This window comes from Agelaius tricolor, unplaced genomic scaffold (assembly GCF_023055355.1).
Source record: "Agelaius tricolor isolate 1412-34295 unplaced genomic scaffold, bAgeTri1.0.p SCAF_6, whole genome shotgun sequence".
Classification (NCBI taxonomy): Eukaryota; Metazoa; Chordata; class Aves; order Passeriformes; family Icteridae; genus Agelaius; species Agelaius tricolor.
The window spans coordinates 30,408,522-30,435,907 of NW_027269266.1; the positions used below are offsets into that span (position 1 = coordinate 30,408,522).

The 27,386-nt window shown below is 40.9% G+C and overlaps 1 protein-coding gene across 1 annotated transcript in view; it reads right to left on the bottom strand.

Moving 5' to 3' along the window:
- Positions 1-27,386, bottom strand: part of IGF2BP3 (insulin like growth factor 2 mRNA binding protein 3) — a 112,270-nt gene that overhangs the window by 35,551 nt on the left and 49,333 nt on the right. The window contains exons 4-5 of the mRNA XM_071429195.1: positions 7,461-7,512; positions 7,304-7,367 (exon numbers count right to left, since the gene is read on the bottom strand). Coding sequence (XP_071285296.1) covers positions 7,304-7,367; positions 7,461-7,512 — 116 coding nt within the window. The remainder of the gene's footprint in view (positions 1-7,303; positions 7,368-7,460; positions 7,513-27,386) is intronic.

The window sequence follows — 27,386 nt, forward strand, 5'->3', positions numbered from 1 at the left end:
AAAATGACAGATTTACAGAAAGTAGAATACGTTCCGCTCACAAACAGATTAGAGTTAATAAGACTAAATAGCTAGCAAACAGTAGGAATAACTAAGCTACATGCAACACATTGGTAAACCAGTGGAATAAAATAAACACATTTGCCCCAAAAACACATTTCAAGTTTTACTACAGTAAACATTACTATTCAGATTATCAGTAATATACTGATCACTGAAATATGCACTGATATGGGGTAGTTTCTAAATGCTTAACTATAATATTGGACCAAAGATTACTGACAGATTTTCCTTAAAACCAAAATTTAAATTAAAGGCTGTAGTGGGAGGGAGGGAGTCTCCATCTTTTATTAAAGAGCTCACCAATATTTTCATTATAAAGCTCCAACAACTGTATGCTCTGGAGGAAGGCCTCTGAATTCAGAAACTTAACCCAGCCCCTCCATTCATGCACATTTGCAGGACACTACTGCTAGTTTACCAAACATTAGCTTTAGCAACACTTTTATGTCTGCCTCTACTACAGAGATAAAAGATGATGATAGCCAATTGCCTACATTTTCAAGGCCAGCAAGTGAAAAATACTATTTGTCTCCTGGGTGTCCCATTTCACAGTCTGGGTCACAAGCAGCTGTTGAAGCCCAGTTAAGAAGTGGTACTTGGATACCAAGGATAACAGGTCCCTCATCTCCCAGGGGTTGAGCCAGTATCCTCAAAATACTTCAGTCTGGCAGTAAAGAGCTTATGAAAAATAAGTAATTTGTGTCTTTGGAACAATGTTTAATAAGGGCTGATAATAAATAAGGCCCAAGGCAATGCCAATGAACAAAGAAAGTAAAATATTGAATAACTGATCACTGTTCATTAAATACTTCCGTTAACCAAATGAGACACAGGTCCTTTGGGAATTGCCAGGAGTGTAATTACTCCCATAATAGAGGAATCCTTTAGAGCAAGTGGCAAACGAGCTGGATTAAAATTTGGTGAGGTTATTTCAAAGCGGACATTTTTAATCTTTTACTCCATGGACTTTGAAGAGCATTTTACTACACAATAAAACACATTTAGAAAACAGGAAGAGCAGTGAGCAGACTAGTGAACTTGTGTTTCTATGGATTTGTCTCAATTTTTAATTTCTGCATAGATTTCCAATGTCCGAAAGACATTCCACTGAAGTCTCTCTCTCTTTCTGGACATCCTACTTGGAAAAGGGGTCTGAGACCTTTCCTTTTCATACACCCTGAACACGCTAATTTCTTGTTGGTTGCAAATATGTATGGCCTCTGTTTCTAGGCTGAGTTTCACTGAAGTCAACCAGAAACCTGAATTTCTACCATGAAGGGAAAGTGCACTGCCAGACCATCCAGTTGCACAAGCCCTGTTTCTTTTGGAATCAAACATCAAGATGCTGGAGAGATGAACACCAACAATTTTGCAAATGTGCTGATAGGCTCCAGATTAACGTCCATCCCAGCTCATTTCCCTCCACACATTTATTTGACAAGTTCAGGCATTGCTTCTTTCCCAAAATGCGTCAGCCTCCTCTGGCTTTAAAACATCTTTGACCAGAATCCCAGCATTAACCCAAAACCTGACAGTAAATCAGTACAACAGGCTTCTCACTCTTCCTTAGAAGTGGTTGGGAAAGGAAAGCCTAGGCTTATTGTTTGCAACCAGGCTTCATACCTATCATGCTTTCACAAAAAACACTTTACAGCAACAACTGTGTATATATACACACACATTCATATACACATATGTGTGCACCATACTTTTCCTAGAAAGAAGGTTGGAATTTTTCTTCTTAATAACAATTTATAAATTGCTAAATGGTTCCATATGTCTATAAGTACCTTAAATTCAAAGCAAACTGAGAAAAGTTCGTTTGCCATTGTGGAAAATTAATTATGTCAGCAGTGAACAATCTCTGGCCACCAAAGCCATATGATGACATGGAAAAACAACACACTTATTCAACCCTGTGAGTCACTGAGTTCTCCATATTTTACAGCCTGACTTGTTTTATAATTTACTTGTTCAAATGATGGGAAGTCAGAAGAAGAATCAGTAATTAAATACTGATCTCTCAAGCCTTTTGTGGAACTGATATTTCCTGGGTACATGGTTCCATATTCTATATTGATTTGGGTACACACACTGGAATGCCAAGATAACTGATTTGCAGTGGATGTAGCACATACACTGTTCTAGTGCATTTCTTACAGAGAAAAAACCCCAGCTTTTGAGAGGTCCCTTTGGGTTGTTGATTCTGGCCTTCACGTTGCAATATTTGACAATTTTCACTAGACTTTTAAAGTACTGTCGTACACTTTTCTTCAGCTCTTCTGGACTAATATTTATCAATTTTGTGGCACTAAACATAGGGCTAGAATTAGGCAATGTCATGATTCAGCAGCTCTTCAGCACCATAACAACCTCAGTTTTAGAGGCATTTAGGCACTGCTTTGGGGGCTGGAAAGACAGATATGGAAGAAGACCCAGGAAGAGACAAGTGGTTAAGAACTGTCTTCTAGATGGATGCAAAATTGCTGTAGAACAGCATCTAGGACAGCACTTGCTGTCAGGAGAGCCAGCCTTGCTCTCAGGGGAAGTCTGAGCCTCAGCTAAAAGCAGGTGACCAGCTCTTCACAGCACTAGGGGCATCTGTTTCAGGCAAAGCTATTGTCATTGCTGCACTCCACCAAACACAGGTTACACCAAGCTCCTTCTGTAAAGCACATGCTCCTCTCACTAACTGACCACCTGGAGAGCTCCAGAACACAGCAACACCACCTCTGTCCTCCCACAGAGACCTCTGCCTTCCCAAGTGCTGAGGGCTCTCCTTCCACAAGCACAAATTAATAAAGGCCATGCAGACTACCTCTGTCAGGGAGCACTGCTGAAACAACCCACAAACCACCTTTTACACAGAGGCTAAAAGCCTAAAGAGTCACCCAATGAGGACAAAGATGGAGAAAGAATTCAGGTACCTGCCCCATTAGGAGGTGCCCTCCTCCCTGAAGTCATTGTTTAAAATTTATATTTAGTAGAAACAGAAAATGTTTCCATTTCACCTACCAGCAAGAGCTGGTACACAGAAATCTCTTAGCATAGCTCTGAATTTTTTAATAAAATGAATTCATTAAAAGACTGCAGCAACTACTGTCTATGCACTGATAAGATGGATAGCAGCCTGGCTCATGTTCATGTGACACCTGCTCAGAACCAAGAGTTCCTACACAAAAATGAAACCTTTAAACAAGTATTCTGTAAATTAGTTACCTGAATTTTTCCCATCAAAATGCCATCTCACCACTGTCCTCTCATGAGTTCCCTACAAGAGGGTGCTTGCCCAGCCTTCTCCCTTTTGATGCTAGTGGAATTTAAACATCCTAGATAAATTATTACAGTAAAAGCATCAAGTCTTGTGCTGGAAATCATTCTTCCACTGATAGCATGATGACACTAAGCAATAGAAGGAGAACATATCTCACTCCCACATGAGGCTTTTACATACACCACTTTTCTTTTGTCATCCCTGAACAGATACAATTGCATATGAAAAGACATATATGGCAAATTTTCTTTAGCATAATTTTTTTTTCATTAAATAAAAATATGGGTTTCACCAGTACTTCTGAAAACAAGGCCAAAATGAAACCTAAGCTTTTAATACACCACTGAATTTTCAGTTTTATCATTCCTATGGCAACATCAGCCCTGACCCACAATAGCATGTGAAAGTATTAGTTATGCAAACCCTCATTTATTCAAGGATACATATTGTGCACACACACACAGATGTGTTTTTCATTGAAAGGGTAATAAAAAATTTTTTACAATTATTCTGATTAAGAGGTGATCACAAGTGGACTTTCAAAATCCTGGGTAGAACTAAATCTTGTAGCATGTACTAGACTCCTACACACTAGAATCTTTGGGGGAGGAAAAGGGAGGGTGGTATAACTTTTGAAGACAGCAGCCATAATTTAGGTGGCAGCATGTCACAAGGACACAGTCAGCATGTCCTGCTGGCTGCAGCCAGGGATTGATATTGGGAATAAGGGGGATTGTCTTTTGGCAAGCATGTCCCAGGCTGCCTCAGCACCTGCATGCAACTGCTTGGGTTGTGCAGGGTGAACCACAGGCTCCAGGCCCTGTCCCTCACCCTCTCCTTTCTTTCAAATATTCCACAACCCACTACAACATTCAATCGTTACCTATGCCACTAACAAAGCAGTACACATGCTTTGTGAATCCCTCTTCAGTTTCTGGGAAGGAGAGCAGCAGAGGAAGTTTGAGAACTCAAACAAATCTCTCCTCCTCCCAAGTGTTTGCAGGAGAGGAGAGGAGAGGAGGGATGTGGTGTCAGACCTGGTAGTGCCAGCCTTCTCTTTGCTACTCTCAGTGCTAGAGAGCAAAAGGTGGCTCTGCAAGGCCCACACATTGCTCTGCACATCCCTCCACAATGCTCCTGGGCTGCCAAAAAGTACCTGATCTGCCATGCTGGCTCCCTTGCTCTGGGGTCACAGAAGCAGCATCCTGCTTTTTCTGACAAGACAGGCTGTGCCTCTCCAGCTAGGAAAGAGGCACCACCACAACATGTCAAAGACACAGACCACCTCTGTCCCAGCTAGAAGTCAGCAACTGTGCACATCTCAGATTTTGGGTGCTGTCTGTTCTAAGATTTTTTTCTCAAAAAGACTGCAGCAATCTTCAGTGTTTTCATTTTCCAAGTTAATTTTGGATGCAGACCTGAATTGAACATGCCACAACTGTAGTACCAGCCTAGAGGAAAAAACCTCTGCCACAACTACTTAGATTTGCAAGACAGAAGGCAGCTTAGTTTCCCAGCTGGGTGGAACCACAAGTTTTATTCAAAAGTACTGTCCTCCAAGCAATGCATACCACACTTGCTTAGAACTGCTTATCAAAAGTATCTCCAGATTGTGTTACAGCACCCTCACCTCACACTGCCAGTACACACTCCAAGAGTCATGGCAATGCCATACAGATATCCAGCAGGGAAGTAGCCAACTTTGCATGTTCTGTCAGCCAACACTACTGTGAGGTTAGTGTGTGCATTGCAAAAGTACAGTTGAGGTGCAGTTAGAACTAGGGACCCACTGTATGTGGCAGCATTGAAACCTTCATGTCATGGTGTTTGATCCAAAAGCCATGGCAAAGCACCATTTACCCTAAAGAGCTGAATTCCAAACTACAAAGCTTGTTACCAGCTGCTGACTCTTTGCAGCCCTAAACAGCTTTTGATAAAGTCAGTTCTTGTTACTGCATGTCCTTCATAGGATGACCAGCACTGCCTTTATCAGCTATCAGCACTTGCACAATGCTCCCTCTCCACTGACACTGACATCCCCCACAGCCAGTTCCAAGCAGCAGAGCTAGGTCAGATCTGGGAAAACCATTTCACTGAAATAGTCACTGTGGAAAACCCCCAGACATGCAGGTCCTGTAGTGAGCCTTCATTCCAATCCCTCACAGGTTTTTTTCCCTAAAATTACCTTGATCTAGAGACTTCTCCTAGGGGTTTCTGAACAGTTGCAAGGTCACCTCCCAAACTCAGACAATCTGAGCTAATATTTTTTGTACATAATATGGACTCATCTGCTTAGAAAATCTGTGTCATGTGAAACCATTCACAAATGCAAATCAATGCTCTTCCACTTTCCCTACCTATTCAAAGGAACCAAACTGCCATCATTCAACCTGCATTGCTTCAGCTCCCCTACAACACCCATGCTGCATGCCAATTTGCCTGCTTCAAACTCAACAGGTTCTCAGTTAGTGTCACATGGTTTCTTATGAAAAAGAAAAAATTATCATCTTAGACACCTCTTCAGAGTCTTTGCTTATCCCAGCCTTTCCTTGGGATTGACCCTAAAATTTAGCACCTAAAGTTGGGGAAGAAACTGTTGTTTTCATCTTCAGAAGGGAGTGCACAAGTCCAGGAACCCACATCACAGATGACAGCTCAAAAAAATATATTATACTTCTTTCCATGGTATTTTTAGTACTTCCTTATATTTTCAAAGGAGAAACTGGCACACGTAGTATCAATCTGTAACACTGCACCACGAGTTTCTTCAGAACTAGAAATACAGCCTTTCTTAATTGCTATGCAGCAGAATCAAAAGCAACAGAAGAACCTGAAGAACTTGTTAGAACAATTCAGGTTTTGGGGAAAGTTAAACAGTGAATTTAAGGAAAACATCGTTTCCTTTGGCTCCAGCATACACAGGAGATACCACTGACACAAGTTTCCCATCACATTTGTTTATAATACATTTACAAGTAACCTAATGCTTTGAAAGATTAAATACATGTGTTGCATTCAAGTTACGCACAGATGATAATTACTTAATTATATGTACAAATATTATTTCATTTGTAATTTTATATTAATGCATACCATAAGCACACTCTGCATCTTAACTGCTGGTTTTAGTTTGCCACAAGGTGGCAGAAATTTCAAAGTTAAAATAGATCGTGGTAGGCTATTCCATGAGTTTGTTTTTGTTTGACCTGCTATGACTAGAAAGAGAGGAAGTAAGTTTATGTCACCAGGTTAAAACTTAAGAACCACCCAAGTCCTTTTTTTGTGGTAGAGAAGCAAAATTAAACCTTCAGAGTGGTACATCATACAGATTTTAAAAGGAAAAGTATGCACAAACAATGATTGAGCAAAACATTAAAAAATGTTTAATATCTAGATTAAAAGTTGTCAATCACTGAAGATATAGGCAAGCATAAAGTAGGTGGCCTAAATTTCAAAAATACCAAATAAATTATTTTAGGTATGCATATTATGCCTTTTGTGTGTTGGAAGCAGCATTAAATTTTCTAACAAAAAAGTCCTGTATTCTGGTTAGCAGCTACATTTTTTTCCCCTGTTATTTTTGCTATGATTGTTTGTTAAGAAATAGACACAAAACAATGAGCACTGCAAGAGGGCATTACTAAAACATGACTAAAAAAAAAAAAATCATTAAACAGTAACTCCTATCCTCTCCAACTGGCAAATTAACTTTCTGCTCTCCCCAATGAAGTAAATTTCTTCAATTTTCCCATTTTTTAAAATTAATTTATTTTTTATAAAAATGAAAGAAAAGCTGATTAAAAAAATGTTAATTAAGGTGAATTACACTAGACTTTCTTAAAATTCAAGCCTTAATTTATTGTTAAAATGGTGACGTGATCAGAAGCAAAGTCACATGTAAAGTCACAACAACATGAACTCCAAAATGTAAGTTAGGTGACAGAAACAACTAAAAAAGATACTTACTGTCTAGCCTGGTCCTTATTGCCATATGTTACATTTACAACTGCAGTCTCCGTGTCAGTGTTCACTAGAAAGGAAAATGCAACAAAAGGAGGGTAAGTTCAGTGTGCATTCACTTCCCACTACAAATTTAAAAGCAAATTGAGAGTAGAAACAGTACCTTGCTCACAGTTCTCCACAGTTCCATACTGAGCTAACAAACTATCCAGCACCTATAAGAGGTAAAAGAAATTACAGATTTAAATTTCAAAGCAGATTAACAAAACAAATAAGCCTCTGAAACCACCAGAATCTTTTAAATTTTTGTAGGAGAATATAGATCATTTAAGACAGCCATTCCAATAAAGAAGAAATTATTATTCTAGGAAGAACAAGCATATATTGCTTTTTTTCTCTCTCGTGTCAGAAAATCTGCATTTAGAATTTCATTAATGTGAAAATACAAAGTATAACTTCAGGAAGGCGCTCTGCACTGTATATTCCAAACCTTGAAAATAAACCTTCAAGTCACCTGTTCTCAGAGTGGATTTAAGCAGAGGCTGAAAGAATTAGAGAACATATATATCTAACTTTGTCCCTCTTTGGAGTTATTGGGGTTTTTCCTCCCAACACACTTAGGTTGTACGTAAAAGTGTTGTTCTCCTCCTTAGTGGGGAATTGTCTGTGTGGAGAAGGTAACAAGAATAACCAGCACATAAAGAGCTGTTTCACAATTATTTTGACAGATTTCTCAAAGATCACCATGCCAGAGGAACCACTCACAACAGTATCTTCACCATTATTTGAAAGTCACAATTAATTTTTCCTTCAGTAGAAAGCTAGGAAGAAACAGGTAAATGTATGTGACAAGGGGCAAAAGAAATCTAAATTAAGTAGTTGTATTTTGCATAGTTTTATTCTTGTCAAATGGAGGATGAAGAAGGGGAAAATACACAAGCTTTGGGGAAAAATCAGGGTGTCAGAGTATTCCAGTAAAAGCATTAACACACCCACAGTTGTACCACATCTAAAATTCACATGGTATAGAGTTTATTTTCTTCCTGGTGAGAAATAATGTTGCAGAAAATGGTGACTCAGGCAGTAACTAGCACAGACATAAGTGCAACAGCATTGTGGTGTATTGCGTCCTAACATTTCGTCTCAATTTTAATTGATGCTGGAAAAGTTCACAATTTACACCAAGTAGTGAAAAAGTAAGCTTGCACTCCCTTCTGTAACCAAAATGACATTTCTTCAGCTAATCTCTTAAGGGGAAATGTAAGTTAGAAAGGGAGGAAACCCCTTAGGGAAAGGAAGAAAACAAGGAAGCAAAGATAAAGGAAAGCAGTAGGCATAAAAAAGCATCTGTGCCACTTCCCTTTGCTATAACCAGCAATCCAGTGTGCACAAACCCCCAGTCCCTGAAAATGTAAAACTGTAAAATTCAGACTACATCTTCATGAGATTACAACTCCTAAATTATAATCTATCAATCTACCACATACTTTTACTACAACTGTATTTTATACGCCAAACCCAAAGACAAATTATATCAGCGCAATTTCCACTCTTTACCACCTACTAAAGTTTAAACTGCACAGAGATGTTTCAAAGGTAACATTTCAAACCAAGTATTTAAAAGGCAATTCAGTGCTCACCAAGTTTGAGCAATGCATTGCTGCTTCTAACTGCAGAATTTCCCCATCCTTCTTGTAGAGACTCTAGTAAGTTTTCTTGGCAAGAGTTTTGTTTTCATAGACAAGTTGTTAATTGTCCTCTCATTCTACAAGTAGAGATTAGCCTAGTCTGAGAGTTTCCCTTTTCAATCCCCTAAAAAATAATTTTTCTGCGGCTCCTCGGATCTGACAATTAGAATCTAAGTGAATGTTTGCGCTGAAATTTGCTAAATATTACTGAAGCAGAGATGCTCCAGGGGATTAAAATAAATTAAAAGTCTCTGGAAGATCCTTTTAAGACAATTAAAACACTGGCACAGATGAGTGGGAGAGTTGTGAGGTCTTGCAGGTCTGCAGCTGTACCTCACAGAAGCCAAGAGAGCCACAGCATGAGATTAGAGGAAAACCACCTTCCGCAGACTGCTTAAGGGATCCACTGAAACCAGTGGGTGAACAGAATCCCAGGTGGGGTCGGGGATTTAAAACAAGAAAAGCAAAGCTTTTCCTGGCTTAGAGATCCTTTCTGAGATGTTCAGCTGAAATAAGATACCAAAGAGTTCATTAGTCTGATAAAGCAATTCCTTTGTCCCTACAGTATGCCAACACCTGTGCTGCTCTACACCGCAGACCGTGCCACAACATGAGCAACTGTGCTTAGCTGTGATTATGTTTGAACTGTGCAGACCACCACTCATGGCCACTCTGCCCCCAAAGCTGCATCATTTCAAAACAGAATTTCATTTTCATCCTTATTCATACAGGCAAAGAGCGGTGCTAGAATACCATATGTACCACAACAGTTCGCTTGGTAATAATCAATATTTTGTAAGGTATTTCTATATTAAATTTATATTCTGGGCTAGGTATACCCTTATATTGCACATATTAAAGTCACCCACCATCTTCACTAATAAAATAAATGCTTTAAAGCTGAATCCACACAACTTTTAAAAGATTTTCTCTAAAAAGTACTTTTATCATGTTTGTGACCAGTCATCAGAAACTTCTGACCACACTGTCCCTTGCATCTGCTCCCAGAAGCTCAAGAACCCAAAGGCTGCTTTGCTGTTAATGCTGAGGAGCAGCCTAGAATGGCACATACAGCATCACACCCCTCTCCAGCAAGAGTTCTCCACTTATGCTGCTCCTTAATCCTCTTCTGATCCATTTCAGTCAGAGACAGTGTCCATCTGGGCTTTAATCCAAGTGATTTGGGTTCCCATGTTTTTAAAAGAGTTGCTTTACTGAACAGATTTATGAGAAGTTTCCTCAAATGATTGAAGCTTGCTTTAACCAAAATGAGAAACAATCCTCTTTGGTCAAAGACACTTATTCTCTATGGCACTGTCTTCAGAAGAAACTTGAATTTTCATCACCATCAGCCTCATGCAGCAGGACTTTAAGTGTGATCAACACTGCAGAGGTAGCCTTTTCACTAAAAATGCACTAGCACAGAAGTTTCAGCAGCAGTTGGGGTATGTGTGAGTGAGTGTGAGGAGTAAGCTTCATGGGTGAGAACACTTTTAACTGAACCAGCTGATCCAGTTGGGAAAAGTCATTGCAGTCATATTCAAAGCCAGATCCTCTCTTGTAACTCACTTTCAAAACACAGAACTCAATTCCTGCACGTGTTTCTTGCTTTACTGCAGCAGTCATTTTCTATTCACATCTTTCATTTCTTCATATGTCTCTCACTATCTTTTCCCTCTCCCCAAATTTTTCTCTCTAGCCCAAAGCCCATAGTTCTGCTGCAAAACAAACATGTTTTGTTTGAGCTGCTCTTCCGTAACACTCTTCGTGTACAGCCTTGTTGGGCAATCAGAACAAAATTCAAAGCCAAGTTGGTGGTGCAGCAGCAATTCTGATGAGCAGCTGAAAAGTTTATTTGTACAAATATTTAATCTAAGCTAGAAAAAAAAAGGTCTTTCCTTTTCTTGAGCTCTCCTTCTAGCAGTTGTCTAAATTGGGTCTCCTGCTCTTGTTATAGCACAGATGTCTCTCTCACAAAAAGCTGCAGTCTTATACTGTGGACTTTCATTCATCAGGCTCTAAAAGCCAATTCTGACTTCATTATAAACAGCATTACCCTACACCAAGCCCCACAAATCAAGGCTGCTTTGCATGGAAAAAAAAGGAAGGAAACATTACTCTTCAGTGAAACCGAGAGCTTGATGCGCACGTTAAAATACCGCAGCTCTCGTACAGATTTCACAGGTTTAGAAGTAGCACTTTTGAACAAATCAGAGCAGTTTTCTGCACTTTCAGAACAGACTATTTTATACACATCATCTCATAGTGCTGTAGGACTTCTGCTGTACACTGTAAGGAAATTAGTCTGAAGACATCTGGTCTGTAAGCACAGTTATCCATACAGTTTCTCTTTCACACATGCACTTCGCGACAGGAACGTCACAGTGGTGCTGGAGAACCTGAAGTTATTTTCTCCTCTCATGTAGACCAAATCCATTAGACCACCACCACCCCCTTGTTTCCATGACTCCTGTGTCATGTTGACAAGGAATTAAAATTAGACATCACAACCAAAATCATAAATAGCAGAGGCTAAAAGAGACTGAAGTATTAGGGCAATTCAGTTGAAAAACCACATAGAAATGTTTGGCTGCAAAGACTTTGAATGTACAACGTGATTTAACAAATAAACAACTTTGATTTAATGGAGGGGGGGTGTGAAGGAAAACGAAAGAGCCAGGTAAGGAAAGGAGGATGTGGATGGGTAAAGAGCAGTGCTGATATCACAGATACTGAGATACTGAGCCTGGCTGAACCAAGAATGCCAGCTGCATACTTTCTTGATATACCTAAGTCCACAAAAAAAAAAAAAAAAAAATCACAAAAAACCCTCATAAAAACATAAAACCAACCAAACAAACAAAAACACAAACAAAAAACCACCACAAAACAACAACAAAAAAATCACCATAATGCCATTTTCCATTAATTATATTAATTGAGCCTAACTATGATGTGATCCCCACCAGGCCCTGGTGTACTAGAATTCGCAGTACAGCAGGAGCAGACCTGGCATTTTGTGACTTGGAGGTGTGATATTACCTTGGCAGAGGTGCTGCTCCTCTCACAGCCACATCAGCTGCCAACAACAGACCATGGCAAAAAGGCTCCTCAAAGCACCTTCCGTTTGGCATTATTTTTGGTTGGTAGAAAAAAATCAATATTCCCAACAAGGATCCCAGCTAGCATGGCTTTAGAAGGAAAATTAAACTGAAGAAGACCCTAATAAATTCCTGAGGGTTATTTTTGAAAGGTGTAACTTGGATAACACTGCATTGCCTGAATGGAGACTCTGGTGGACAAGTGAACTCAGCTCCAGGTCACCCAGGGCATCTCCCAGCCTGGGCAGCCTCTCTGCATCACTGCCACCCCTCCACACCCCACACATAGCAACTTTGCCCATTTTCATCAAAAAGGTCAGAGGATGCTGGTTCCTTGTAAAGGCAAAGAGCATGGACATGGAATACCCAATTCAGTCTGCCAGGACACAGTTATTTTTCCAAAGCCTCGTGAAGGCATTTGAATAGGCAAAGCCAGTCTGCAATGGCTCAATGCGCTGCAGCGTGTGGTGATGGTGTTTTTCATCTTGTAGGCCCTCCAAAACCCAGTTTACTGTCTCATGAAACCATGACCATAGTCTGGAAGAATCAGAAAAATAAGCCTGGAAGCTGCTGAAGTCATTGTTTGCACACACCAGAAAGGCAGTGCCTGAAAACAATAACTCTGGCTTATTTACCACATCCCATACAAACCCTGGAGTGAATTCTTCTCCTGGGAACTTACAGTTACATCCAAATGTTCAAAACTAATAATAAGTTTACCCTATAATACAATTCTGTTTAGGTGGCATTACCAGGGTTTTAAGAATGTAATGCTGAACCACAGAGAACAAAGACAAAATTGTCAAAGGAATTGCTAATTGAGTGACCAATTTGGACACCAAGGGCTTGATTTTCCATAGTGCTCAGCACGTCTGTGTGTTCAAAGGGCAGCTTCAATGCCACTTCTGGTAGTAAGGGGAACATGGCACTTCTGCAGGAAGGACCTCAGGCTCATCACAAGACAAGCTGGAGGCACTGTTAGCAACTAATAGCAACTTCTGCTTAGGGAGGGTAGCCCAGCACCAGAGACCAGAACGTGCAGGATTCAGTTTGCCATGGCAACAAATTCAATTCCCCCTAACCAAAAGGGTTTGTCTTCCTCAAAGCCCTCGACTTGCTACCAAATTAAGAAAGTGTGTGGTGAATAACTGGGTCACAGCTCTCATGGACTGCTCATCTCCACTGCACAGGCTGGACTTGTTGGTGACAGCAGAGCCACCCTCTGGCCCCAGACAATGTCCCTCCCTACAGGGCTAAGAGCAAACACCAGGTCCCCATTTACCTTGCTGTCACTGTAGGACTTCTGAAATGCTCAATTAAAAGGAATAAGGAGGTAAGGGATGTTGTGGACTATGTCAATTTCAGTGTTTTGAATTAAGCAAAACATAGAAGGCAACTGAAAATAGGTCTCAAGTAGAGCATCATGTGCAACTGTGAGTACAACTATTATACCTAACTCCACATACCACATGTGTTTAAGTATTTCCAGATAATACTGCTGGGCCATTTAAATTGTTATATATATATATACACACACACACAACCCCTGTATATTAAAAAAGGTAAAGGAAAGAGAGGGCTAGGTGCTTTAAAACCACACTAATATGAAATAACATTTAAAAGTACCTGCCTTGAATCTACTAAGTCAGAAATTGCTTAAAGTATAATTACTATGATTTACCCATAGGAGGTTGGTTTCTAAAAAAAAATAGGAATCCAACAAGTATAAGCAACATGATAAATCATTACAGATAACATCAGTATCAAAACTCCCTCCCTCTCCTTTTTTCTAAAAAAATAACTCATACAATAGGAAAATTCACTGAGAGACTATTCTAATAAAGCTCTGAAAATAGAAGAAATTTCAAAAGAAATTTTCGGGCTACAAGATTATCCCAGGTGCTGAACACAGCACACAAAAATTCTCATGTGCTTTCATGTTCCCACATTACACCCTAAGCTGGAAATAGTCTCTTTAATGTCTGATAAGGAAGAAAGATTAGTGTACATTATGCTAAAGATGCATGAGATGGAGAAAGAAAAATCTTAGTATCAAGGCTGACAAATGGCATTAAATGGTCTGCAAGGCTAAAAAAAGTACTTGAGACATGTTTAAGAGAAAAGCAAAAAACTCACTTATTAGATGCATGGGTGGCCTCCTTCACAAAGAGATTAAAGGGAGCAGGATAACTCAGTTTGGAAAGGAGTGAGAGGGAATATGATGCAGGTATTATGAAATAACGAATCATGTAGAGATGGCCAAATTGGCAGCTTGTATTCACCCTTCATCTAAATTAAATGAAAACAAGTTTGAAAACACAGAGAATAAGTATTTATGCAATATTATCTGAATACAATTAAGCACCTCACAATATCTGCTACAATACTTAATTAATCTCCCCTCTCTTCACACTAAAGGTGTAACTTCAAGAGCAGTTTCAGATAACGCTGGAGTTTATGAACCAGGTTACCACTAATGCTCTTGATTCAGGACCCATCCTTATTTCCAGAAAATTAAAAAGCACTGTCACACTGATTGGTCCTTAAAGGCAGGAGCTGCTGTTTTATGGAGCTAATCCCCGTTCCCAGTAGCTCCTTGTGGGCACTGTTGGGGCCCCCTCCTCCTCGGGCAGACGGGCTACCAGGACATTTCTGCGGCTCGGCGTGAGGGAGGGATCACATGCCGGGCTGGCAGATGGGTGTTGTGAAACGTAGTAGGATGCAGCAGCAATGCTAGCTCATGTTCATCTGCCTCCTCTCCAACTGGGGAGGCCAGCTTAAGTAGAAACACTCTCCACTACTTCTACGATGTCATTTGGAGTTTGCCAAAGGGAAAGGAAAAAAGTTTTAAAAGCATTACTATCCACTGAACACTCATTACCCAACTCTGATTAAATGATAGACTACACAAAAGCAAGGGAACCAGCAAATCTTAAAGGAATGTTTGGAAAAGACACTGGGATAAAGGATGATTTTTCTGCTTTACTCACGGGGCTATACCAAGATACAGTCAGTGCCTTATTGGCAGTTTTGACACTTTCCTGTGGAGGCACCAAGCACTGGTCTCCATCAGGAGGGCTGTGGCTCAGCCTGGCAGTGCAAGCTGCCATGTCCTGCTCTAGGCCATGAAAACTAGAACAGAAACACCTATGTTTTTTCCTGTTCCCTTCAACCTTTCAGTCCTCTCAATTTTGCTACCTCTATGTCATTACAGAAAATGTGTTCTTTTTAATTGCGAGCTTTATCAAGGAAAATTGTATTTCTCCTATACACTTTATTCTCTTTTGTCTGTGTGTGCAAAAATAGCACTTTTAAAAGCTATTTTCTGTATCTATTTAAAAGTCTTGATGCCACTTCATTACTGCTCTACAAGGCTGGTGCTAGCCTGATATTTTTAGTTTCAGCACAATAATAGTTTGTGCATTCAAAAAATGCCTTCTGTAAAGCTGGAATCCTGCAATTATAACAAATATCTGTCAGACTAAAAAAAAAAAAATCAATTTTCAAATAATCTTTTGGAACCTATCAACAATTACAAATTCCAAGAAATCTCTCCACAAGGGCACAGGCATAATTTCAAGAAGAGGCCACATGTATGAAAAGTGTTCCCTCTGGTACAGATATGACTGTGCTTTGTAGAAACAGAGCCAAGCCAGAGCTTGATACCAGGGAAACCTTTCCTGGGAAGGTTGTCCTATATTTTAAGAATTTTTGCTAAGGTCTGCTTGCAACTATCCAAAAACGATAGAGGGAATCACGGAGGAAAATCCTGTAAATGGATTTAGTTCACAGATTAATGCAGATAAAAAGGTAGTATATTATAACTCAGATGGAAATCACGTCTGAGACATTCCCTCTATTGTGCACAAGATGCAAAATGACAAGCTTTCAGGAAAAAGATAAGTCCTTAACAACCACTTCATGAATATCTTGAATCTCTTTATAACCAGGAAAAACTATAAAAAGATTGAAGCATTTTTCTGGAGCTCTAAGATTGCCCTTCTCCCTTTTTGAAATGGTCATCCATAGGATGCATGCCGTGCCTTCGGCTTCCCAGCAGATCTACTGAGGACAGCGCTGCTGTGGACCAGAGGTGTAGGTTTGGCCTCTAAGCAATGAGGCTCTGACAGACAAGGGACTGCTGAAGGGAGGGAGCTGTTATTTGCATTTACAGAAGCTTCCAGGCACATGGGTGCTGGATATCCTCATCCAAAACTTTCCCTGAAGCCATCAGTGCACACCATGTACTTCACTTCCCTAGATAGGCTGGCATGACCAAACTCCTGCCCCTGAGTGCAGACCATCAGTAGCTGTCCTGTAACTCACAGGGCAGCCCAGTTACCCAAGCAGTTGTAACAGTTATACCTGAAATTACACAAGTCAATCCCCACAGCTAGAGAAGACTTTTTCCCTTTTTTTTTTTAACCCACCTCTCCTAGTTTGTGTGGCTGTTTCCAGGGAAAGGGGAGGAAAGAGGGCAACCTTACCTAGTCCCCACTGTGAGGGCTGGGCACTGAAAAAAAAGTGGATAGGAGTTGCAGGCAAGACTCAAGAACTGAAGCCTGGGATCAAACAGAAGCAAAAATTATATACACTTTATAATGTGGAGTGATCCTGGTGGAACAAGTACACCACCTTCAAGTGCTTGAGTTACTGAGCTGCAAAACTGAATTGAAATAAAATCCACAGTAAAAGTTTCCACAGTGCTAACACAGAGATGAAAACTTTGCAAACAACAACAATTACATGCTGCCAAAGCCTTCAGACTCCAAAAACATGAACCTTGGAGCAAAGGGGAAACATGGGTTTTTTGAGTGCAGAAAATTTCTCTAATAAAACATGCAATCTAGTGGCTACCTAATCACTCAGTCATCAAAATTAAGGTGTTCATATTTTAAACACTCAAAACCAAGTTACTAAATCCCCCTTAAAGTTAAAGAAATATTATAATGAAATTCTGTTGAACACAAATTTACCAAAATCTGTGAGATTTTCCAGTCTACCTTAAAGAATCCTGGAATTAAGGCAAACTCATGCACTAATCTGACAGGTAAGGTTTAAGAGGATGTTTACAAATAGCCACAAATTTTTGAATGCAATTATCTAAACTAGAAATTAAGATTCCAAGAGATGCTCTATGTTAATACCATTTGACCTATATGTAGTAAAACAAAATAATTCAGAGTGTGAATGCTGAATATTAGCTGACAGCTTATGAACTGTGAATTACTTTTAAGAGTCAGTTTTGAAGGAGCAGTCAAATGAAAAGTAAGATCACTGGAACAATTCAAGTGAAAGGGCCACAATTAAATGAGTTAATTATAGCTAGGGTGTAAGAGTGATCTTCACTTCCATCTACTTGCATTCAGGGCCTTCTACAAAGTAGCGAGCTTTCCATTTGCAGAATGTATTCAGTCCCCAGCAAGCTCTCAAATGTTGAAGCTTATTGTTCAACCACATTATTAATAGAATTAGAATGTTTTCTCTAATTTTAAAGGGAAAACAAAAGAAATGCAATCACAATGAGGCAAGTTTACACTGTTGCACTCACTCTGCAGTAATTATTACTCCGTAGTTGTACAGATCTGAAAAAACCTACCCTCACTCCTTACAAGCATTGGGATTCATAGAGGAAAAGGGGAATATTAAATAATGTGCATGATATAAGGTTTTGAGGTGTTTGCTGTTCTTTTATTCAGCAGAGTTGTCCTTTGCAAAAGTCATCCTTGAGCAAGGATCTGAGCAGTTTGGTTACACCAGACTAGACTGATACACTTGGTCTTAAGAAAAACCCATCAACACAAACCTGCTGTTTTCCAGAAGCCTGGACTCAGTTTTGATGCAAGCTCCTTCTTATGCTCTGAACAGGCACTGCAAATATTTGAATAAGTGGCCCAAGTTGTGTTTCATTGCTGCTCCATAAGTAGCTGCACAAGCCATCCTCTGCTCAAAGTACTGTAACTCTCTACAGCAATGTTTCCCTGAACATTAATAAAAACAATCTGTAGCAGTAAAATTTAAGAGTAAAGGTGAAGAATACTGCACAGCATGGAGAAGTTGTATGCCATTTACCACTTTCACATTTACTGTACAACAAACTATGTTCCCTTGTCAAAACAACTCCTTCTCCTTAAAAAAACTTTAAATTTAAATTTTTTGACATTTAAAAAGCCAGCACTGTTTAAAATAAGGGAAGTAGGAGTGTAAATCCCAGTATACGCCTGTATGAATGCACACTTCATTCTGATTTTTCACTGATTCATAGCTAAATACTCAGCTCAACAGAAGGGGAATAAGATTTTTAGGCACTGAGGGAAAGAGTACTTCAGTGCTTTGCTCTTGACATGGAAAGAAAGAGGAGGCGGTGTAAGAGGAACTAAGAAATCTTGGTTATTCGCCTGTTGAATATTTAGGGAGCCACAGATCTTGAAATCCTTGCTCATGGCATCTGGATAAGAATGAACATTCTATTCAGAGCTAAGGATAGCAAGAAGATGCAGAGAGCAGTAGTAGAAGACTGCTAGAACAGGGGAAAGCTTTATTTTGAAGCATTAGAGGCATGCATGAGCTCAGCAGCTGTGCATGACAAGCAGCACCAAACCAGGGTAGCCCAGAGAGCCTGCAGGTGTAGCCAAGGGCTGCCTGCACAGCAAAATGCAGAGCAGGCAGCTGAAGGAAGTGTAGCCTAGGTGGGAGGCTGGATGGACACCAGGACCAGTGGCCAGCCATTGCCAGGTCTCCTGGGGATGGAACAGTGAGGCAGGAGTGGTGGGGAGGGACTTCTGAGGGAACTTGATCTGTGCCTGGTAGGAAAGGACATTGATGAAGTCTCCAGCTATTGTGGAAGCAGTAAGTTCTAGAGGTGCTTGCAAAATGAGGGGCATAATGAAAGCCATCCAAAAAAATCTCAACAGCAGCATTTAGGGACAAGCTGCATCATAACCAGGACAGGGAAGAGAGCAAATAGGAAGATCAGGATCCCAGGTCAGAGGCCACACAAGAGCAGCTTACCAGTGCAAGGGAACATAGGATGAACAAAAACAAGAAGGATGGAGAAACACAGTAGCAGAAGCCTTAGAAGTCGCCTAATACACACTCCCTTACAACCCCATATCCTTACACATACCACATCCCTTGATGCTTGGTTTCAAGGAGATAGAAATAGCTCAGCAAGCTTAAACAGTCTTATATCAGAAGCCACGAAGCTAGAAAACACAAGACAACACTGACAACACAATTTTCACCACCCAGATACTTGAAAGCAAGGGAGCAGGATGGAGAATCAGAAGCATGTCAGACAAGACCCAGTAATAAACACAGCAGAGCTGTGCTCAGCACCAAGGTACTCTGAGATGGTCTTCATACATGAGTCAACTGAATAAAGGTGGGCCTGGTTGCACGTATTCTGCTATAAAGAAAGGTTCTTAAATTATGAGCAAAGACCACAAGACGCAGAGCACAGCATCCCAGAGGAGATGAGAAATATTTAAATGCCAAGAAAATAAATGCAAAAGCCCAAACCACCCTCTTCCCCTGTGAAACTAGAAGCAAACTTCCCAATAAGCAACGAGAATGTGTCAAACTCTAAAAAAAGTCATGGACATTGAATGTGGAGAACAGGCTTCTGCACCAGCACAGCTCCTGGAAGCACTACAAGCAGTGCCTTTCTGCTGACTTACTGCTCCAAACTGCAGAGCAAGAGAAGCTGAGGACATCACAGGGTTTCTTTACTTTAATAAGAGAAAATGCTCCATGCATTGGAGACCCTTTACTGACATTTAATATCTTTGACTTTAAATGAATATGAGAGTTTCAGGCTAACAGGCTGCCATATTGTCCCCTCCAGGACATCACAACATCCCTGGCAGCAGGGCTGACAACACTTCAGGAGCTGCTGCCAGGCACAGAGGCAAGCTTAGAAACCTGAACACCCTTGGCTAGAATTTAAAGTCTAAACACTCTGTACCACCCCAAAAATACATGCAAGCATTTGGCCATTCTGCCACATAGCAACAGTAAAATCACTTTTCCCTCTGCTTATTTGGGAGCATGGTTAACTTTCAAATCAGCACAAATAGTAAGCTCAGTTATGGCAGAAAAAAATTATGGGATGGGGCAACATGGCTGAATGTGCTGCAGCAGCCTGTGGAAAGCAATACCCCATGAGGTCTGGCAGCAGATCAAGAGCAGTCACTTCAGTTGCTTTTCAGACCATATAGCTTTGTGAAATTATTTCAGTAATATTCAGCCTTCTAAAAACCTCTCCATGGAAAGTGGTCTTTTCCAGTCCCTTATTGTTGAGCTCTTACCCACCAGTGCACAATGTGCTACTGTAGTTGTTCTGGCTACCATGCCAGCAGCACAGTAGTGGTACATGCTGCTGAACCAATGAGACCAGCCCAGAACACAAGGAATGTCTCCCTTTCCAGCCTCCTCTTTAATTTTAGTGCACACATGGCTCTGCTGCCAGGGCAGGCCATGCCAGGCAGATATTTGATTTGTAAACAGACACTCCAACATGCTCATCTTTGCTGCAGGCTCCAACTTATCTGCTGGTATTCCCAACTAGCATGCAGGAAAATTTCTGCATGCAACCTTATCTGCAATAGTGAACTTTCACAAGAAAAAGGCAGATAGTTCAATACATGTTGATGACCATATTAGTTTTTCCTTGAAGAAGTGAGGGAAAACCCAAACCAGACTTTCCTCTCGTCACCCTCCAGCCCAGTTCTGGGGTGTTCAGGAACAAAAAGCATAATTAAGGCAGACACACTTTGCCTCTGCACACTACAACATGCACAGGGTGTGCCCTCTTTGTGGTTAATGAAGGCTCTCATGCCTTCCAATATGATAAAGGAATCACCTCAGGGTTAACGCTCTGGAAATATGAATAGATGGTGACAAGGAGCCATGCAAGCTTCATTCCTTGCATTGTCTCTCACCAGGACAATGCAGGGCACTCCTTAACCTCTATCAGCAGTGGCCATCACAGAACAGCTCCTAAAGCACACACCAGGCGCTATCACAGACAGACTTAACTCTGAGAAATCACCTTGGATCCTCCTTTTTCTGGCAGCCATTTCAATACTCAGTCTTAGGTATCCAATTTCAGTCAACTGGTGTCTTCTAAGGTTAAATTTTGGTTCATTTAATGTTCATTTCTGCATGCTCAGAGACAGACAAGACAGTTAACTTGATATTTTTTTCCTTGACCCTTTCAGAAGAATCCTCACAAGAATGGACTTCTAGATGAGAAAATGACCAGGCCTTCTGGACTGATGGACCAACTGCTCCACTCAATCTTCTCCTTGAAGTCATCTCAATGCTAACTTATAGTGCCTTTTTTAATGGGTTTTTTCCTTCCAGGACTCTTGACTAAAACTAGAGGACAAAATTTCCCCTCAGTACATTTATAAGAACAGGGCATTGTATGTGAAGGGATCTAACATGAGACAACCAGGCAGTGGGCTTTCCAGGGGAAATCAAAAATCACTTACTCCTCTTTTCCTCCATCTCACCCCTATCTATTTTGGTTTTTTAAAGCAGAAACATTGCCTCTGTAAGTCATTTTCTTCCCAATATCTAGCTAACAGAGAAATTCTGATGTGACGGTGATACAGAACCTAAGTTTCTGAACAACAATGCCTGTATGAGATGATGTTTCTTACTCTTTTGGCTGCATTAAAACTCCTGTTAAAATCTTCAGTGCTTGTGGTATTTTTATATCTTCAGACAAGAAATGAGGAAATAACTCAAGAGATCTCTGTCCAAATTCTGGGAAAAGGAAGTCTGATTTATCTACACTCTTGACTACATCTGTGACTACATGTTACATAAATACTTGGTATAATTTTTTAAAAAGCTAACAAATAACCATTACCCACTTCCTCTCATCTGTTTCTTGTTAAGGTACAGGTAACACCTTCAGCTGGCTTTTCATCACAGGAGAAATGCTAAAAGCAAGCTTTAACAAGAAAAACATGAAGCTAGTAAAGATACTTGTCATATTAACCATGTTAGTACATTCTCCTAAGTAATATTGTAATATTGCTCTCCTAGAAACCTCTTAGAAAAACATTCAAATGAGTTTTGGCAGTTGGCAGTAAGTCTAAGCAAATCTATCCTTGGGATAACTTAAATTTGTTCACAGAAGTGGTCCAGGCCCCCATTTCTCTCCACACTCCTGCTCTGGTCTTCACTGCCACTGCTACAGATGTGGATGGCAGCTGCTTGTGCTTCAATGCATGCAGCTGACTATATATTTTCTAGAAATTGAAGTAGTGTCCTTCTACTGTGTACAAATGCATATCCACACACACAACATGCTGTACATATTCATTCATACCCCTCCCACTTGCAGGGTAGCAGGACTCAGCGTGGAGAAGCAAGCTGACTTCAGGCATAAAAACACAGGTTGTGGGATGTGCTCACAGCACACACATCTCAAAGAACTCTGCACAGCATTAGCATAGCATGAATATTGGTCACTTCACTCACAACTGGCTCATTTTAAAAAGTGACATCTCAAAGTCTGGTAGGACATATAGAATACTGTTTACTGGATTCAGCATCTTGTCATAGCATTGTGTTTATTATTATAAACACAGTTCAAGTGGCCTCCTAAAGGTATTCATAGCTAAATATTCCTCAGGGAAAACATAAAAAACATGACTAGAACTCACATCAGCAGCTGAGAGCAGGCCTACCAGGGACAGTTTTAGAACAGCAAAAATTACTAATTTAGGAAAAGCTGCACAGCAGCTGTACAGTACACTGTACACTTCATGCACATCTTTTCATAAGACAGAAACCCTGTACTCTGAGACCTGAATACTGTACACTGGACATGTACACACCCTCTACTTGTGATCCCTTATCTCAATATTGTGATGTTTTCCCCACACACACCATTTAGAAGAGGACAATGCCAACATGGACACACACAAAGCTGCATGCACAGAACATTGGCTTCAAGTCAAATTCTTTCACTGGCCTTCAGTATCTGCTGAAGTCCAGTCAACCCAAGCACCAGTGCTCATGTCACAGTAGGACTGCAGCTGAGGACCAAATCTAGATCTTGCCCTATGACAACTGCAGCTACCTGGTGTCAGAACCAAGACCAGTGTGATACATTAGGCTGAAGTTGGTTTTGGCTTTTGGTGGGGCTCCCAAATTCTGTAAACAGCTATATGAAACACCATCACTAGAGCTATTCAAGGTCTAAACACCAGGTCGTTTCACCCAGCATAAGGCACAATCATCTACACCTCAGTGACTTCGAGTCAACCTCTGAATCTGTACAGTTGGAGTATGGATGAATTTTAGACTCTCACTACTCCAGATATCCTTCCCATATCAAGACTTATTAAGACTTATACCATTTCACAACAGGTACTGAAAGATTTCATGCACTCGAACACTTATCTTCATGAAAGGCAGTAGAAGGACTTAATGCCCTTAGGTCTTTTTTGGTCAGGTTTTACTTCTCCTGCTGGAGATACCCTGAGTTGTCCACATACATCTTACAATGACATACACAGAGCAAACCCCAGAGAGACACTTGGGTAAAGAGACTAACAAGACAGAAGTAGCAGAGAGGAGGATGTTCATCTCAAAGGAGGTGGCGGTGTGAAGTAAAGGGAAATATCTACAGCCATTCCACTCACAGTGGGAAAATGTCATCTGTTAAAACTCTTGTCTCTACAAATATAATTTGATACATCAGTAACTGGCATAGACTAAGCCTGTATTCATCAAATCCTTGAATAAATTTCATTTTTAAATCATCCAAGATACTCTAGAAAATGAATGCTTAGATTCTGCACTTCATCATTCTCTATTGCTTCAGAAACAGTACCAAGGTGTTTGCAAGCTCCTTAGTTTTGTTCTCAGTTTGAGCCAACTATGAAGTGCAAGTTATGCAGCATTAAAAGACAGAAATGGGATCATAAAGCAAAACATCATTTGTTAATATAAATCTGTACATGAGCGCATAGGCACTAAACATTATCATCCATCTTTCATACAGTTCACATACTGGGGGAGCAAATAAGTACAGCTGTGTAAACACATTTGCCCTTTAAATACAAAATATATAAGGAAAAAAGCAGTATTACAAGGATTTGTTTTTTCTTCCCTTTAGTTTTTCATAATCTACTTTCTATTGTGTTCTTAAATGGAAATTAAAAGCATGGTACAAGTATCAAATAGGTGTGCAGTGATTTGAAGAAAAAGGGAAAACAAAGCTCTAGAGCTGGTGGATGCTAAGGGTACATGAAGCTGATTGCAGCTCTAAATAGAAAAGACAGCAAAGGTTTGGTTTAGGGATTTGAAGGCTGATATTTTTACATATGATCTTTGCCTTAAAAAAAAGCCTCTAAATATGGCAGTGGAAGCCAACCATGAAAAGCAGTCAGAGTAGTGCAGAACAAGTGACAACACAAGAACTCCTTACCAATCACAGCAGTGCCATGAACACAACAGGCCACAACCTGAGTTTGTAACAGAGGTGCATCAAGATGCAATAGCACAAACTACAAAATCTCTTAATTCTTAGCCATCATCAGCTTTGGAAAATAAAATTCTTAATAAATTTCCTTTAAGAGGTTTGAGGAAACACTTGCAATTCCAGCTTCAAAGCTCTGAAAAGGTTTAAGTGCAATATGTAAGTACACATCAGCAGCACATGAGCCCCAAGAAGTGCTGTGAGCATACCAGGCAGGAAACCATCTGTATGCCTGTCCTTCATTTGTTACACCACGAAGAAAGAGCAGCCATGGGTCACCCTAAACCTTTCAATAAGAGCTCATTTTCTAACCATTAAAGAGAAGGCAAATGGTTCAAGTTCTGGAGTTACCAACTGCAAGCTCAACTAGAACCATAATTACAAAATTCCAAGTGGTAAATTATGTATGGAGAGGCTGAAATATTCTGGGTTTTTGTGTAAAATACAATCACCTCTTTGCACTGGCCAATAATAATAAAAACGGAATAAATGCTCCATTGTATATACCTCTAAACTACCCCATGCAAGTATATGTTGTGCTGTTGCAGTGGTTCCAAACCACCAATCAGCTCCAAAAAAATGCTCAGTTTTCTAACTTGGATGTCAAAACTTAAATTCCATAATCCAGAACAAGCCAACTAGCAGAAGAGCCCAGCACCCCTGCCCTTCCCAGCAGAGACAGCAAATATTCTAGACCCTCAAAAGTGTGTCCAATCTTACTTATTTAGCTTTAGAAAAATCAAACCCTCGCAATGAGTATATTGGGGTTTATTTTTTTCCCAGTGTCAGCTGCTAAGTAAAGAAAGCAGCACAGTTCTCTACCGGGCATCACCAAGAAGAATTGTATCTGTGCAAACTTTAAAAATGCAGGCAACTCTACAAACACTACAAGCACTCACACACAGCTCCAAATCTAATAATGAGCAGGCAGTTGTAAATCTGGTAGGAAGCAGACCCCGCGAGGATAGGGCCATCTGTGTAAGGACTGCGAGGCACGGCAGGCACTGCTGAGGCGTGTCCTCCCTCGTCACAAACACCAGCACAAAACCATGCATGTCAAGCACATGCCTGCTTACAACAATAACCTCCCAAGGAAAGCTCAAAAGACTGCAGAGCTGGCCACACGACCGTGCAGTTCAGCCCCTCGCAGCTGTGTGAGGTATCGTGGAAATGAGCTCATGGCCTGCAGTGCTCCTTCCTGTCGAGGAGGCTGCGCTCCCAGCACACATGAGCACATCCAGAGCCCGGGGCTTCCATGCAGGAATGCCTGGGAGTGGCTGCAGCAGGCAGAGCTGCCCTTTGCACTGCACCTCCAAGCATGTGAGCAGCAAGAACAGAGAGCCTGACTTGTAACCAAGAGAGAGGAGCCAGATGTGCACCTGCAGCTTCACCAGCAGCAGCCCATGTTCTCCTGCACCACCAAGAGCCATTGCAGATGGCAACAATAGGGTGAGAGGCTGGAGAGGGTGGCTGGTCACAAATCTCACAAACTGAGACCGGGCACTGCTTACAAAGCTGCGCAACCACTCCACCAAGGGTGTCAACCTGTTGGATGCCAACAGAGGAAGTCCCTTCATGCTTAGAATTTTTTTTAAGCTGTGTTTCTTCTCCTTTTAGATTGTTGCTTATGAGCTGTGAAAGACTTCAGTGAATTATATATTTTCATGCATCATGAGTCACATTCCACCCCTTTTCTTTGTCCCAACCATACACCATTTCTGCGACTGATTCAAAAATGCAGGGACATGCATTTCTCTCATACAACAGGGTTTTCAGAATTATTCATGATTTAGAAATGCACAGCTTAATTTGTACTGCTTTACAGCCTGGTCTGTGTCTTTTAATGCCGTGTAACTTGTTCTTTATAGTGGCTCAAGCTGGGAAAGAAACTAAGCACAGCTTGCAAACTCCTCAGTTCTGCTTCTAAAGCAATAGAGAATGATGAAGTACAGAGACTAAACATTCATTTTCTCAAGGATCTCAGATTATTTTAAAGTGAAAGTCACTCAAGAGTTTCATGGGTGTAAGTGCCAAGGAATTCCATGCAATACTAAGTGTTGCTATAAGGCAGGATATGGTGCAAGCCCTAAGAGCTATTCTGTTTGAAAGGGCAATCATTTTGGCATAAGCCAAATTATGTTTGCAGAGCCAAGGCTCCCTGCAAATGCTGCTTCCAGCACTGAACTTCTAAGTCTTCCCTCTACCTGGCTAGTCATCAGGTTTTTCCCCACAGCACTGGTCACTCTCCACGTGCCACCTCTTGAAAAAACACACAAACTGCTCTGAAGGCATCTGCAGCACAGAGCCCTCCAAAGCCCACAAAACATGACCTCCAATGAACACCTGAAAGGCTTGCAGTCATACCAGCTACAAGAGAAAGGCCTGAGGGAAGTCTTGAGCCTGTGGATGTATATGAGGAAGTGGAGAGAGAGGACACAGGGAATTGCTCCACCTAGAGCAGCAGATCTGCTGAGTTGTAAGCTGGCTACAACCACACCAAGAGAACAGGAGGCTGATTAGCAAGGCCATGTGAGGAAGCCATGAGATAGACCTCTGCTGTCTCATCAGCACCAACCTAGCAAAGCAAAACCCTGCCCTACCAAAATCAGTGCTTGCTCACATCTCCTACACTTCCACAGCCTGTCCCTGGCCCACAGATGCCGCTTGCTCAGGCAGCCCCGCTCCCCACATTTCCGCTGCTGCAGAATTTTCAGGGCTGCCAGACCAACATATTTCCACTGAAGGGCTGGGGCGTGAACAGAGTCCTTGCTCACACAGCAACCACCCCCAGTGCT